This window comes from Notothenia rossii (assembly GCF_949606895.1).
Source record: "Notothenia rossii genome assembly, chromosome: 5".
Classification (NCBI taxonomy): Eukaryota; Metazoa; Chordata; class Actinopteri; order Perciformes; family Nototheniidae; genus Notothenia; species Notothenia rossii.
This window is the reverse complement of record NC_136903.1, coordinates 23,539,924-23,554,041: the sequence shown is the minus strand read 5'-3', so window position 1 is coordinate 23,554,041 and position 14,118 is coordinate 23,539,924. Positions and strand designations below refer to the sequence as shown.

The 14,118-nt window shown below is 40.9% G+C and overlaps 1 protein-coding gene across 1 annotated transcript; it reads right to left on the bottom strand.

Annotated features, from left to right (window-relative positions):
* Nucleotides 1–11,367: 11,367 nt before the first annotated feature.
* Nucleotides 11,368–12,399, bottom strand: phlda2 (pleckstrin homology-like domain, family A, member 2). Its single transcript, XM_079683887.1, has 2 exons — nt 11,829–12,399; nt 11,368–11,720 (listed from the first exon to the last, which is right to left on the bottom strand). Exon 1 carries the CDS (start codon nt 12,280–12,282, stop codon nt 11,866–11,868), a length of 417 nt encoding a protein of 138 aa, XP_079540013.1. The 5' UTR covers nt 12,283–12,399; the 3' UTR covers nt 11,368–11,720; nt 11,829–11,865.
* Nucleotides 12,400–14,118: the final 1,719 nt, after the last annotated feature.

Here is a 14,118-nt window from a genome sequence, read left to right as displayed (position 1 = left end):
AGAAGGACCGATTAAAAGTAATCGCAGAGCTTCAGTCGGCAGAATACAAAGTAACTCATAAAGCTAGAAATCTAGGTGTAGATATGGACTCAGACCTAAATTTTAACAGTCAGATTAAAACAGTTATTAGGTCTGCATACTATCACCTGAAGAACATATCTAGGATTAACAAACTAATGTCGCAACAGGATTTAGAAAAACTTGTCCATGCTTTTATTTTCAGTAGACTCGCCTACTGCAATAGTGTATTCACAGGGCTCATAAAAAAATCCATCAGAAAGCTGCAGCTGATTCAGAACGCTGCTGATCGAGTACTCACAAACACTATTAGAGTGGATCACATCAGTCCGGTTCTGAAGTCTTTACACTGGCTTCCAGTCGACCAAATAATTGATTTTAAAATACTATTGCTAGTTTTTAAATCACTAAATGGCTTAGGGCCGAGGTATATAAACGATCTCATGCATAACTATGAAGCATCCAGGAGTCTCAGGTCCTCTGGGTCGGGTCTGCTCTCTGTTCCAAGAATAAGAACTAAACATGGAAAATCAGCGTTTAGCTATTATGCCCCGACAATCAGGAACAAACTGCCCGAATCCTGCAGGTCCGCTGAAACACTTCCTATTTTCAAATCCAGACTAAAAACATATTGGCCGCTGCTTTTAATTGAGCTGTTCATACTCACACTGCAGTATGGCTTTTATTCATGTATTCTGTACCTGCTGTGTTGATTTATTTATTTCATTATCTTTGCTTTTTTTATGCCTGTTTTTAAATGCCATTTAATAATGTGTTTATGCTGTATTTATTCTTAAATGTCTTTTGTTTTTATTTTGTAAAGCACTTTGAATTGACGCGTGTTGAAAGGTGCTATATAAATAAAATTGCTTTGCCTTGCCTAAGGTTTGACACATGCTAAAGTCAGGACAAAGCCCATAGGTTTATGATTTAATGTGTTCAGTTTTAGTCATTTAATCCAATAGTTTATTTGACTAACCTTTTATGTTTCATTATTATTCACTGAGTCCGACCATTTCCTCTACAAGTGATAATGAAACCCAAATAAAACGTTTTGGTTCCATATAAATGGACTCATTATACTTTACCTTTGATGATTAGAAGTCTGAATCATTGAATGCTACTAATAAAAGATCATTTCAAAGGCGAGTACCGATTTATTTGGGGAGGCTACAGTAATTCCAAGATGTGAATGCAGGGGAAAAGGATATGGGGGGTCATGTGCAGGGCAGCAAGGTTTGATCATTTAAAGTCTCCAGCTTAGTTTCAGTGCAAGAACATCACAACCAACAAGCAATTGCATAACCTGTAAAAACTCTGGTGGTGCAGTTTCATGCTTTAATTTGTTGCCATGGCGTCAGCAATGCCCGCCTCTGTGGTTTCTATGTAAAGCTGCAGTTCTTGTCTAGTCTTGTCCCGGAGCACTTAGCCCGTCCCACAGTTGAACGAGACAAACACAAGCCCCACCATCACCTGACTTGCTTGGAAAGATGGGCCATCATGTCCTGTCTGGTCAAACATAATTAAAAATAAGTGTTACTCTGAGACCACATCGATCATGTTTATTACATGACCTTTAACTTATACAGCTTGCATGCAGTTCTGCAGCTGTGTGAGAATGTATAGTATCTAAATATAGTCCAGCATTATGTTTGTGTTTGATCCTGTTTGTGGGTTTCATATTTTAAAAGCTACTGTTGACTGATCTCTGCTTCCTGTCTCATTGTTAACTCCTTTCAGCTTGGTTCAGTTAGCTCAGGGATTGTTGTGCTACCCTCTGATTTACAATCCACGTTATTCTTTCATTCTCTTTTCTTCTCATATCCATACGTCAGTCACACAGTTGCTCATGATCTAATAAACGGGAGAGCGAAAGCTGTGACAAGGGGTCACAGCTGTTGTGTACATGTGTGGCGTTTGAAATCCTATACAGACGTTAAACTTGCTACCGGGATAATCGTCGGCATTACACAGAGGAGTATGTTGCCAGCAGGTTGTTATTTTGAACAAACACATTCCAGAGGAAGTGACTTTTAAAGTCATTGAGAGACCAAAAATCCATAAAATTACGTTGTTTTGATAACTTTTTTTTTCGTGTCTTTATTTCTGTCTAGTAAACAGAGTTAACGTGAGGAAATGTGTCTTTTTACAGACTGCAGAGAGAAGTCGATTATGTGTGTTTATATCAGTGTTGCAGACAATGGTGTGTAGCAATGTTTTGTGAAATATGTTTACATTTGGGGATGTATGAACGACTATACATGCAGGCTTAACTAACGAATAGCATGCCATGATGTTAGCAAAATACACTTTCAAACTATTCATTGACATTTTTTATTTTTTATAAATAGAGCTGTATGACATTCAACCAAGTCAAGCCACTAAATTCAATTAAATAGTTTGTTAGCTAATAAGCTCATTCCAAAAGAATATGTTGCATTCACAGACTCAAGTACACCGTACAAGCGGACTGATCCTGACCCTAGTTAGAGAGACAAGAAGTGTGTTAGTGTGTATAAGTACACTGTACAGTATGTGTCCTGCCCACTCAGATCTTCCATCCATAGGCCCAGATTCCAGTGGACCTCCCTGCTCTGGTTTGGAGGGGGCGTTGAGGTTGGAGAGCAGGCTTTGAAGGAGGCTCCAGTGACTCATTACCCAACAATCCACCCACCCTTCATGTCCTCTGCACCCCACCCCCCCAACCAACTCCATCCTCGCCCCTGCCCCTGCCCCTTGTCCTCTGGCACAGAAAGCCGACACTCATCTCAACGTGCACACACTCGACGGCGGTTGACTAAAGAAAAGGTATTCTGTTACAGCAGAACTGAGTGGTGTATGTATGTGTGTGTTATGTGTGTGTGTGTGTGTGTGTGTGTGTGTGTGTGTGTGTGTGTGTGTGTGTGTGTGTGTGTGTGTGTGTGTGTGTGTGTGTGTGTGTGTGTGTGTGTGTGTGGGTGTGGGTGTGTGTGTGTGTGTGTGTGTGTGTGTGTGTGTGTGTGTGTGTGTGTGTGTGTGTGTGTGTGTGTGTGTGTGTGTGTGTGTGTGTGTGTGTGTGTGTGTGTGTGTGTGTGTGTGTGTGTAGATGTTGAACTGCAATCAGTAGCCCTTGCACTAGCTCATCTAATATTTCTAAGTTTGAACAGAACTGATTGAGTTTTATCAGACAAGATCTCAGTTTTAATATTTAATGTTCCAACCTGGCATCCTACTCTCTGCCTCTTTTGCTCCTGCTGATGTCATTTCATCACGTTTCCCCGGGGGGTTTGTAAACTAACACCGAAAAACTCCTGTCCCCACAGCTCGCGCTGGTTGTACCCCCACCTCTAGCTGGTGTGTGAACAAACATGGGAACCTCGTGGAGACCAAGCCAGACATTTTCGCAAATGTTATAGCAATTGGTCCAGTAGATGTGTATGTTTTTAACATACTGCAGACTGTCTGTGTGCAGCGCATCTCATTTAAGATGACATCCGTGGGAGATGACATCATTTTTGTCTTCCTGTCTGGAGCACAAAGAGCAGAATTGCATATTACACACTGATTCACAAAACATTAGTTCATTTGCTTTTGCATTTATGGGGAAAATGAAAGAGTATGAAATGTAACGTGAAACTCCCGCCTCGCAGTCTGCACACACAATTTAGACTTCTTCAATGTAAAACAGAACAAAAGGGGTCAGTGACGCCGTTGACACATGGGAGAATAAATCACTTTTAGTGCCTTTCAGAGCATTCAAACCTTTTTTGAAGACTTTTTGCTTTTTTAAAAGCTCCAATAAATGCCACTTCTCAAGATAAAACCCTTTTTTTTTTTTTTTTAATTAACCACAACTACGCAATTAAGGATATCAGGAGTAAGAAACCTCTTATGGATGAAGTGTCAAATTTCCATGGATATAACAGGTCCATGCAGATGTATAATTTGTGTAAAATGCCTGTGTTTACATTGCCAAAGTGTGCTTGCGCTGCATTTTAATCATGCTCGGTAATTTGATTTATGCATTGCTGACCTCCAATACCACCGTAAAGCCTTTTTAGAAAAAGGTTGGCACTGTGCTCAGCCTCAGGGCAGCGTGTTGACAGAGAGGACCATTGTGAGTCCCTCTGCTCCTTGGGAAAGACCCTTGAGCCATGACAAACAGGATTTCCTCTTATTTCAGGCTTTGGTTTTCCCACTTCCTTCGTCTGCAGGGGGTTTATAAAGCAGCTACTTACGGCTTTGTAATTTCACATAATGTAGCTTCCAGCACCAGCGGGTTTTATGAGGCTGGTGTAAGTGAGATTCTTTAAAATATATAACAGACTTACTTGTCATAGTATGAAAAACACAGTTGTAATGAATGATATAAATAATGTATGCACTTTAATGAATCAGTTCTAGACAAAAACCTACCCTGCATGATTGTGTTACTGCTTATATCTTTTTCCCTGTTGGACCTTTTTTTTTTTTTGTCATGCATGTTGTTGCTTTTAGGGTTGCAATATTTAATTAGCTATATACTAAATGGTGAACTGGATAGACAGAGCTAAGAGAAACCTCCTAAGAGAAGCACACATGAAACTTGGCGTTGGTGTGTATTTCTCTGTTTTCCTTTGTTTCCAGCTCCCTGCCCTTCATCCATCCATCTGTCCATTCATGGATCAACCCACTCAGCTCCTGGGTGGCTGCAGAGAGATCACATCACATCACCTCAGCGAAGGTATGCAGACCCGGAAACACAAGCCCACACCCCGATCAGAAGTGATTAAGCACCCACTGCTCCGTCTTTGAACAATACGCTCCTGTTGTGTCCTGCTATGATTGATGGAGACGCGTGATGATGGGTCAATACCACACTGCTGAAGTGATCATTGAGCTGGAGCCAAGAAGAGAAACATTAGGATCTGCAGGAATGCATTGTCTGAGAACCTGTACTCTAATAAAGGGACTTTCAAGATTCCTTGGCCTGCTCCTCGCGGTCCTATCAGTCTGAGAAATACTTTTTCAGACAAAAGTCCCTTTTGAACACTAACCATAAAGTAAAATACAATATTTTCCAAATGTTTCACACAAAACTCTCTAAACTAAGGTACATAATAGACAGCTCTTATCATTGCTTTCACACACATTCTGAAACAAGAAATGCCATATACATATAATATTGACAAAATATCATGGCTCAGGAGAAATGAAAACAGACTGACGATAGATTAATTGATGTGTGGTGGTTTCTTTCAAATATATGTTGTAATTTAGTGCGTCTTTAACCCATATTTTTGTACACAAAATGTAAAAAAACTGCCAACTACCAAACGGGAAATGTCACATATTACTTGACTTAATGACTCAACATCAATTTATAACACAGTGATTTATCTTTCTTCAGAATGTTCCATGTCTTTGCTCGTGTCAAAGCATTTCCTAATGGTAAATACAGTGAGTGAAATATAGATGTAAAATCTTTCATTACTCTGTTTGTGCAGGGTGTAGCAGCAATGTTGCATTTTCAGGTAATTAGATCATACCATTGTTTTGGCTTTGGTGTGTCATGGGGAAATTCCTGAATCCATTTATTGCCCTCATATCTCTCGCTAACTAATCGCTTCTAAAGTTTTCTGGAATTTTCCCTCTCTCCCTTTATGCCCTCATTTATCTTTCTTTCTCTTTCACTCGCTTTCCTCTTGTACAATATGTTCCTGGTACTAATTTCCCCTCGCCCTGATAATGGCTCAGGACCCGGGGTCATCATTAGTGGTTATTACAGCCATTCGTTTCACCTTCAGTTTTATGTCAGGCAAAGTTGATCATGTTGCTGCCTTATTGACTGCACCACAGTCTGATGTAACTTACTGTAACTCATTTCATTTACGATCAGCCGCTGTGGACCTTTTCAGTGGCATGATGTGGAATTCGCGTCACACTGTAAGCCAGCGCATTGCACTCAGATTTCCACTTAATTTTCTTTTAGTTTTTCCCAACAAACTGCTGTTGGTGCTGCCAGAAATGAGAATCCCATCACACCAGCATGGGTAAAACATATACAAGCTTACACACACACACGCACGCACACACGCACGCGCGCACGCACACACGCACACACGCACGCACGCACACACACACACACACACACACACACACACACACACACACACACACACACACACACACACACACACCCACACACACACACACACACACCAGCACAGAGACGAACACACACACCAAGACACAGTCCAGCAGAGGAAAGGAATAATGATAGGGATTATTATTCCAGTTGTGAATAATGTCTTACATTAGACTTCCAGGCTGGGAATTATAATGTTATTATAATCAGTTCTTGGTGATCTATTCACACACCCACTCAGGCAGGTGTTGGTAACCAAATCCCCCCTCAGGAGCCAAGTTAGACTGGGATCAGACTCCCGTACCCCAGCTGCTCTGCTCCACTGCTCCAATCATCCACTGTGATCCACATCTGTCTGTTTCTGACACATGAAACGATGCAGCCATACAGATTTAGAGCTTATTTCTCCGTTTTTTTTCTTTGAGACTTCTTTCTCCAATAAGTACATAGTCAATCATACAACATACTCGATATGGGATTCCATCGGTTTTGCACACAGCATTGAAAAATAGCCTACATTTCTTAAGCAACATTCAATTACTGCCACTTAATTTAGCCACTTAGCTGCTGTACTTGTTTAAGGGTTTATTTTATTACGGATGTTTAAATACTTGATATCAAAACAACACAGTGGTGAAAAGGTGCTAAATTGAGAAAAATTAACTTACAGTAAAACTAACTCTAACACAACTCAGAGCCTTTTATTTGGGTCCAGCTAAGTCCTTTCGAGTCTAAGCCCAAGTCTAAGGTTTGAAACCCACTCCATGGGACACTAATCTTTTCCCTCTTCCTCGGGGCCACAGAGTGCACGTGGAGCTCTGTGGCCCTCGGACGTCCGCCCCCTCGCTGCCTGTAGACATTCCTGACAGCGTCTCCTCTCACTGTCTGAGGCTTCACTCCGGACAGCTGGGTCTTAGGCAACATGATCTCGCTCAGCGGCGCAGCCCCTGCCAACACTTTGTGTGTATAAACTACAGCATGTGTGTGTGTGAGATTGTGCATATCCAGTACACACACATGTCTTACATATAAGAAGTGCCACATTCGTAGCCTAAGTATGTTTGAAAAACAGGCCTTCAAAGAGGCCATTGATATATAGGGGAAATATCACCTTACTCTGCCATATTTTGAGTTTTCTATATTTATGGATTAGCGGATGGGCTAAAATGCTATTAGATTGCATCAAAGCAAACAGAAAACTGTACATACATTCAGTGTTGTGCCCAGGCTTCTGAGGTTATTTAAGTTTATGGGTGGATTAGAGTGGGCAGATACTCAAGCTAAAGATGAAGAACTGGGGAGTCTTAACCCGTGACTCAGCAGACAGAAATGGATGTCCCATTAAAAAAAAACACTGTTGTCGTGGCTACAGGCGATTAGGATAATAACGCCTTTGTTGATATGATGAGGAGGGGGAATTCATCCGCAATTTATCCGAACCAGATCTGGGAATCAGATGACTTTTATTTGGATGGAGGAATGATAAATGGAAAACAGAGGGTTACGACAGCTGGATTTTGGTCAACTCTTGTTTTTTGTGGCCCAAATGAACTCTGAAGAATTACCGTAGTAACTGGATGACATTGTGTTTTCTCAGGTATGCCCCGAGGTCGTCTGTCTTTGTTTCTTAGGTATGTGCTCAGGAATGCTCTCACCTGAGCCATGCGTCTCAAAGTAACATACCTTAAGAGATTCTTTCCGGTAAAACAAGCCGGTGAATAGTACTTCTATGAGATAATCCCATTCAAAAGAAGAGAAAAAAGACCAGGTAAACCCCTGCCAGCTTTTTTTAGAAATGAGAAAAAAAATCTCCAAGTTAAACAAAGAATTGGTTATGCACTTCCCAAGGCCTTGCCTAATATCCTGCTGTTTGGGTTTTTGGAGGTTTTATTTACATGAAGCACTAATGTTGTGTCCTGCTGGCGTCAGATTGGACTCTGACGGGAAGAGGGAGCGCGGAAATGACACAACAGGTTGAAGTCAAACAACGACAGAAGTTCCTACGTGATAGCGGCTTACAGGAAGAATAGTGATGCCCTCATTAAGCATGAGGAGGAGTAGCAATGACGCATACCTGAGCGTACCGTAAGTTACGCTGCACTGAAGTGTGGTTAACATGTCATCAAGCTGCAACACACTTCAAGTGCTGTTTTTGCTTGGAATGCCGAAAAATGCTCTTTATGAGTTGTAAGGGTAGGCCATACAAGGCCATACAAGGTGAGATTTTAGGGGAAAGTAGAATAATTATTATATGATTACAGTCTGAATCACCACTTTTCTATATTTAGAGTTTGAACCTTCCTGCTACAATTTAAGACCCTAACATTTCCCAGTACAGAGAAAGGTGATTCCACCATGTTTGAATATTGGACACTTTCACATTCTTCCTATAAAGTTAATTGGTTATATTAAATGACATTTCCTGTATTCAAAAGTTCAATACATTTCCTGAGAATTCAACGGCATTGAATGTGTATTGTTTAATTCCAATGTGATTATAAAGCATCATACATATGTATACATGATTATAACTACAACTCTCCATAAGCAGAAGATAACGCATCATAAGTATGTTTGTAGATTTACGTTTGCATTTTACACATGGCATAGTTGATGTAACTAATCATAATATCTAAAAACTATAAGTAATGATTTTTAACCTTAAAGATACCAACATTTCGAAAACCACAAAATGAAGTCTGTGTTACTTTTTAATGTAAACTGTTTCATTATTTTCCAAGCTTATTATTTGCTCCACATAAGGCATTACATCCAAATGTTAGCAAAGTTCTCTTCCTTTTCATTCTGTCCTATATTTTTGTTTCTGGCAATGCTCTGGTCTCTACAATGCTCCTATGGACTGAGTCATTTTCCTTATTGAGGAAAAGAGGACAATATTAAAAATGTATGCATATCAATACAAATTAATGTCATGTCATATCAGAGTTACTGCTGTTAGTGTGGGAGTGAGACAAGTTCCTTCTGGCCACTGACCTTCACCTCACAACACCCCGCTCAGCTGTTACTCCATACGCACTGCCTCAGCCTGTCAGCATTACATCTTGTGTTTACAATAAATGCCTCCCAATCAGACATTTTGTCCTGCTCAGAAATATGTGTATACAGGTCAGGGTACAGCACACAGTTGTCTCACATCCTCTCTGCTTTTGCATATAACTTTTTCCCAGGAATGTAACAATGCATTCACTGTTGCGCAGCTATGCTGCGTCCACATAATAGGGCGACAACGCCAAGGCTACAAGTATGGCTGAGTGTGTGCCAGTGCTGCGTCAGAGGATGTTTATACAGTACAGCCTGAGATCAGAGAGGAAGACACAGTGTGTGAGTCCTGGCTGGTGGTGTGCGTGTGTGTGTCCTCAGAAGAGCAAGGAAGTAAAGATCAAAACATGGGGGCATTATGTCTTTTATGAGCCTCTGAGAACTTACACTTCAAGTGAAATGCTTAAAGAAAAAGCACTTTTCTGCATCAAATGTTAAGAAAGGAATAGCATGCAGTGATGATAGAAAAACCTGTGTGTGTGTGTGTGTGTGTGTGTGTGTGTGTGTGTGTGTGTGTGTGTGTGTGTGTGTGTGTGAGTGCGTGTGTGTGTGTGTGTGTGTGTGTGTGTGTGTGTGTGTGTGTGTGTGTGTGTGTGTGTGTGTGTGTGTGTGTGTGTGTGTGTGTGTGTGTGTGTGTGTGTGTGTGTGCGCGTGTGTTTACTAGATTAAAGTGGAGCCAATTTGTGATGCGGTATTTTTAGAGAGAAAGCCCGTCCGCTCCGGTAATACTCCTCAGATCAGTCTAACCCTTTGATGCGTTCATTTTAGTGTGATCCTACTTCAAAGCTGCACACGGGGATGGGATGGGACGAGCAGGAGTGTGACTCCACTATACACTTCATTACTGCGGGCCAGAGATTCGGCTTTCTGTCACCCCTGACCTTTGGGCATTTGTGCTCATAACACACTTCCACCCGACAAGATCTACAACCGGAGGTATTCATTTCAAGGCAGCGAGTACGTGTCTTTTTTTAACGTGAACACAGTGTTCAGGAATAACAAATGTAGCTTACATTTCCCCTTTTTTAACACTGACACTGAAGACCAAACACCTTTTCTGTATTCGATCAGATGAGTCATTTGTATATTTAATTTAACTAGTGTTTATTGTTCTGATATTACTGGCGTTATGACTGAATGTATTCAATATAGTTTAAAACTACACAGAGAAAGGCCTTGAACAATGTTATATACAATGTCATAGAATAGTAATAAAGATTATTCTGGACTCTTGGTGTTTTAGAAATAGGTATACCTATACCTTTTCTAATGACATAAACAGACTATTTCCCAAAGAGTATGCATCAATCATGGTCCATTGAAATGTTAGGAACATGTCTTTCTCATAGGTTTATTGCATGACAAAACTAAATAAAGTTAGAAAGTTCAACACTTACAAGTTCTGAACCAACACATGGTCATTATACAGCCAATTACATAGTTATACAGCTAATTTAAAATGACTATTGACTTTTTAACCTGCGTATTATCTTTCTTCTGTGGGCCATGCAAGGATTTCTGAATGACTCAAGCCGTGCTCACTGGGTTTATAACAGTAATTACTTAGGTGTGTACCTAGTGTCACACTATACCCATTGAAGCAGCCTTTATGTCATGATAACAGGGCAGTAAAGTGGACTTCCTGTGTGTTGTAAAGGTTGAAAAGAAAAAAGGCGCCTGATAAAAACATTTTTCATCTAATGAAATACCGGCTGTATGTGAACAAAAAGTATTGTCAGCTTTTGTGAAGCTCATAGTCTGAAACACCACCAACGTAACACATTTAATTACACAAGTTTAAAGCATTCTAAAGCAATAGCGGCGACCTATAACCCTACCGCGCCTCGGAAGCAGTTAAGGTGTGTTCAAAGCATTACTGAGTCTTTTATGTGTCCCGTGCCGATGACTAAAGCTGCTTATCAGTCATGACTCAAGCCTGAAACCCTCCCAATGACAATAAAGAGTCACATTCCACCTGACAGCAGAAAGGAAAGGGACTTTCCTGTCCTCCACTCCCTCTTTACTGTTGCATGTGTGGCATTTCCTAAGAAATGCTGCTGATTAAGTATCCCTAAGTGTCAAATATTTGGCTAACACTAAAAGCTTTAATTAGATACTAACAGATGTTGGTACGAAGTAGAACATTTGAGACATGAAAAACAAAAGTAGAGGAGAGCACAAAATTATATCAAAAAAGCATCAATATTTATTCAAATAAATACATCACACATTGTAAAAGCAAATAATTTAAACAACACAAGGCGTTTGCCAGTAATATCCTGGAAACAAATAAATTAATATCGTGGTTTTAGGAGTCATTCCTCCCATGAAAGCAAACTGCAAACTTGAAATAGTTTTGACAATTCAAGGGTTCAGTCCTGTGTATGGAGCTTCAGACAATCTCTCAGTCTTTTGGTTTGGATCAGTTGACCCCTCTCTCCCGAGAGCTCAGTCCCGAACAATCCTTCATGTCTGGACCGGAAGACCTCGTCTTCCTTTTGGTCCGATTACTATTTCTGTATGGTCCATTTTGACACTAAGAGGAGATAAAAACATGTCATTAGTTTCGACATTCTCCCACTGCTCTGAGCCACAATGTGTATTAGTATATGATGTCAGCTCTATGTCACGGCGTTTCCCTCACCATATTAGGAGTGGTTAACAGCCAGGGTCCCGGCGCCTCAGGGCGCCCTCGCCATGCGCCTCTCCTGCTGTCCGGGCGAAGCGCTCTCATTGTCCTGCCGCGTTTTAAAGTCCTGGATGGCTTTTCTGTTCTGGAAATCAATCAGAGCCATGGTGATCACCGCGTTCCAGCAGTTCTCCTCCCCCGAGCACCGGAAATCGATCTCCTTATCGTCTGTGGTCACGATGGTGAAGTAGACGAACTTGCCGGTGCGCTCCACGCAGTCCACCTTCTTGATGGACTGCAGCTTGAGCTCCTTGCCCTTTGAGCGCTTCTGCGTGTCGGCGTAAATGTTGAGGCTGTCCGTTGTCAGGACGCACGTCTTCCTCTTCCAGAACTGGAGCAGGTTGTCGCTCCTCTTCTCCAGCTCTCCCTCTTTGAGGACCTGGCTGATCTCTGCCGCTGACATTTTCATTGTTTAGCTATGTGTGTGCTTCCCCCGCTGTGTCGTCCGAGGAGCCCGAGGAAGGAGCTTCTCCACAAATGTTTTGGTAATCCAGAGCTGCGATATGAATGAAGTAAGGTAGCAGGGGAGTTTTTATAGTATACGCTGGCGAAGCCCTTCCCACTTGACGTCAGATGACTTGGGAATGCATCAACAGTTGCCAGTGGAGTAATTCAAGACTGTGTGTGTGGGCGGAAGCTGTGGTGCAGAGGGGGGGGGGGGGGGGGGGGCAGAGGAAGTCCTAACGTGGACCTAATTACACTGCTAACATGTTAATTACTAATCCACATCCCACTGAGAAGATTACAGTGTAAATATTTGCCTACTCTGCAGTAAGTGATTCAGTCTAATACAGATAATTACCAGATGTGCACTGAGTAAGCTGAGCACAAGAGTACAAACTGTCTGGCCCTGTAAACTTTAAATATCCACATTTTTAGAGGGATCTTTTATTTCCCTGTTAAAGTTTATGATCCTCGGTAAAGTTAGTCTTTGGGTGGTTATTGGACAGACATCCGCTCCAGTCTTCTTCCTAAGGTTCACAGACTGTCTAAAGTCAGAGGATAGTTAGCTCATAACCGAGCTCTCACTCTTAGGGTTCACTTAGAGACAGCAATCTATTGAAAAAAAACTAAACTTTCAAAAGAACAGCTGAATTTTCCTAAAAATATTCACATAAAATAAAAAATGGCCCAGTGTAGTGAAACAATGCTGACTTGGACTCATGACTAGCTATTGAAAAAATGAAGACTTTTCAAATAAAAACAAACAAACAGCAGAACCTTCATAAAAAATGTTTAAAAAGAAAAACACTAATATACAATAACAATAGGTAACTGGTATGAATTTGGAGTCGCTCTGTAACGTAAAATGGAATATATTGAGCAAAATGAAACTATTTAAAACTCACATCGATTTTTACTTAAAATAGAAGGTGGAGTAAATGTAATTCACAGAGCTGTGTCTTTTCTGGTTTTGGAGTCATGAAAAGGTATTTGAAAAATGACTTTAAAAAAAGCAGAAAAAGCCCTCACATTTAAAATTGGAAAGGGGGTTTCCTACTTATCATGTTTATTAATACAATTCTGCATCGATCACATGACATGGAGGCTTGATAAAAAACGATATTATCTTCTATTAAAAGTTACATTTACTAAATTCAGTTTTCTGATAATATAATAATCAAAATAAGGTGTGCCATGTTTTTCAAAAAGATACATTTAACTGGTATTGGTTTTGGGTCACTCAAACAGTAATCTTTTGATGTTCCCTCAGTGAAACCCTGTGGTTAAGAGCGAGGCTCGGATGTGAGCTCACCCTCCTCTGACTGTGGAAAGTCTGTGAAACTGAGTAAGAAGACCAGAGTGAAGGTTTGTCAAATATCCAACATTACAAATATGTTCACTCTAGTCAGATTTTATCCATGACAGGTTGGTCCATTATTCCCCTGCCACCCTGCTCTCTAGTGATTATTTATAGAGATACAACTTGAGACTAAACTTGTCACACCTCAGTGGTGTTTTGCATAAACTCTGCTATTCCGTAATGTCGAGCTACATGCAAACAGCATCCAGTTTCCACTCAGTGAGGAGAAGCTTCACCTATCTGGGTGTCAGCAGCTACAAAAGAAAAATTGGCAACTAAAATTCAGTAATTACTGCAGAAGAAGTCTTAAGGCACTGTTTAACCTTTTAAGATGGTTCAACATTTCCCCGCTGCCTTAAAAATGTGAGTTTACCAAACTGGAGCCATAGACGCTTTCTGAGATTCCATTCTAGACAATAAGTATTGGGACTGGATATGTTC

Bases quoted from the DNA above. Each gene is read 5' to 3' on its own strand.
- phlda2 (XM_079683887.1), bottom strand. From the start codon at position 12,282: ATGAAAATGTCAGCGGCAGAGATCAGCCAGGTCCTCAAAGAGGGAGAG.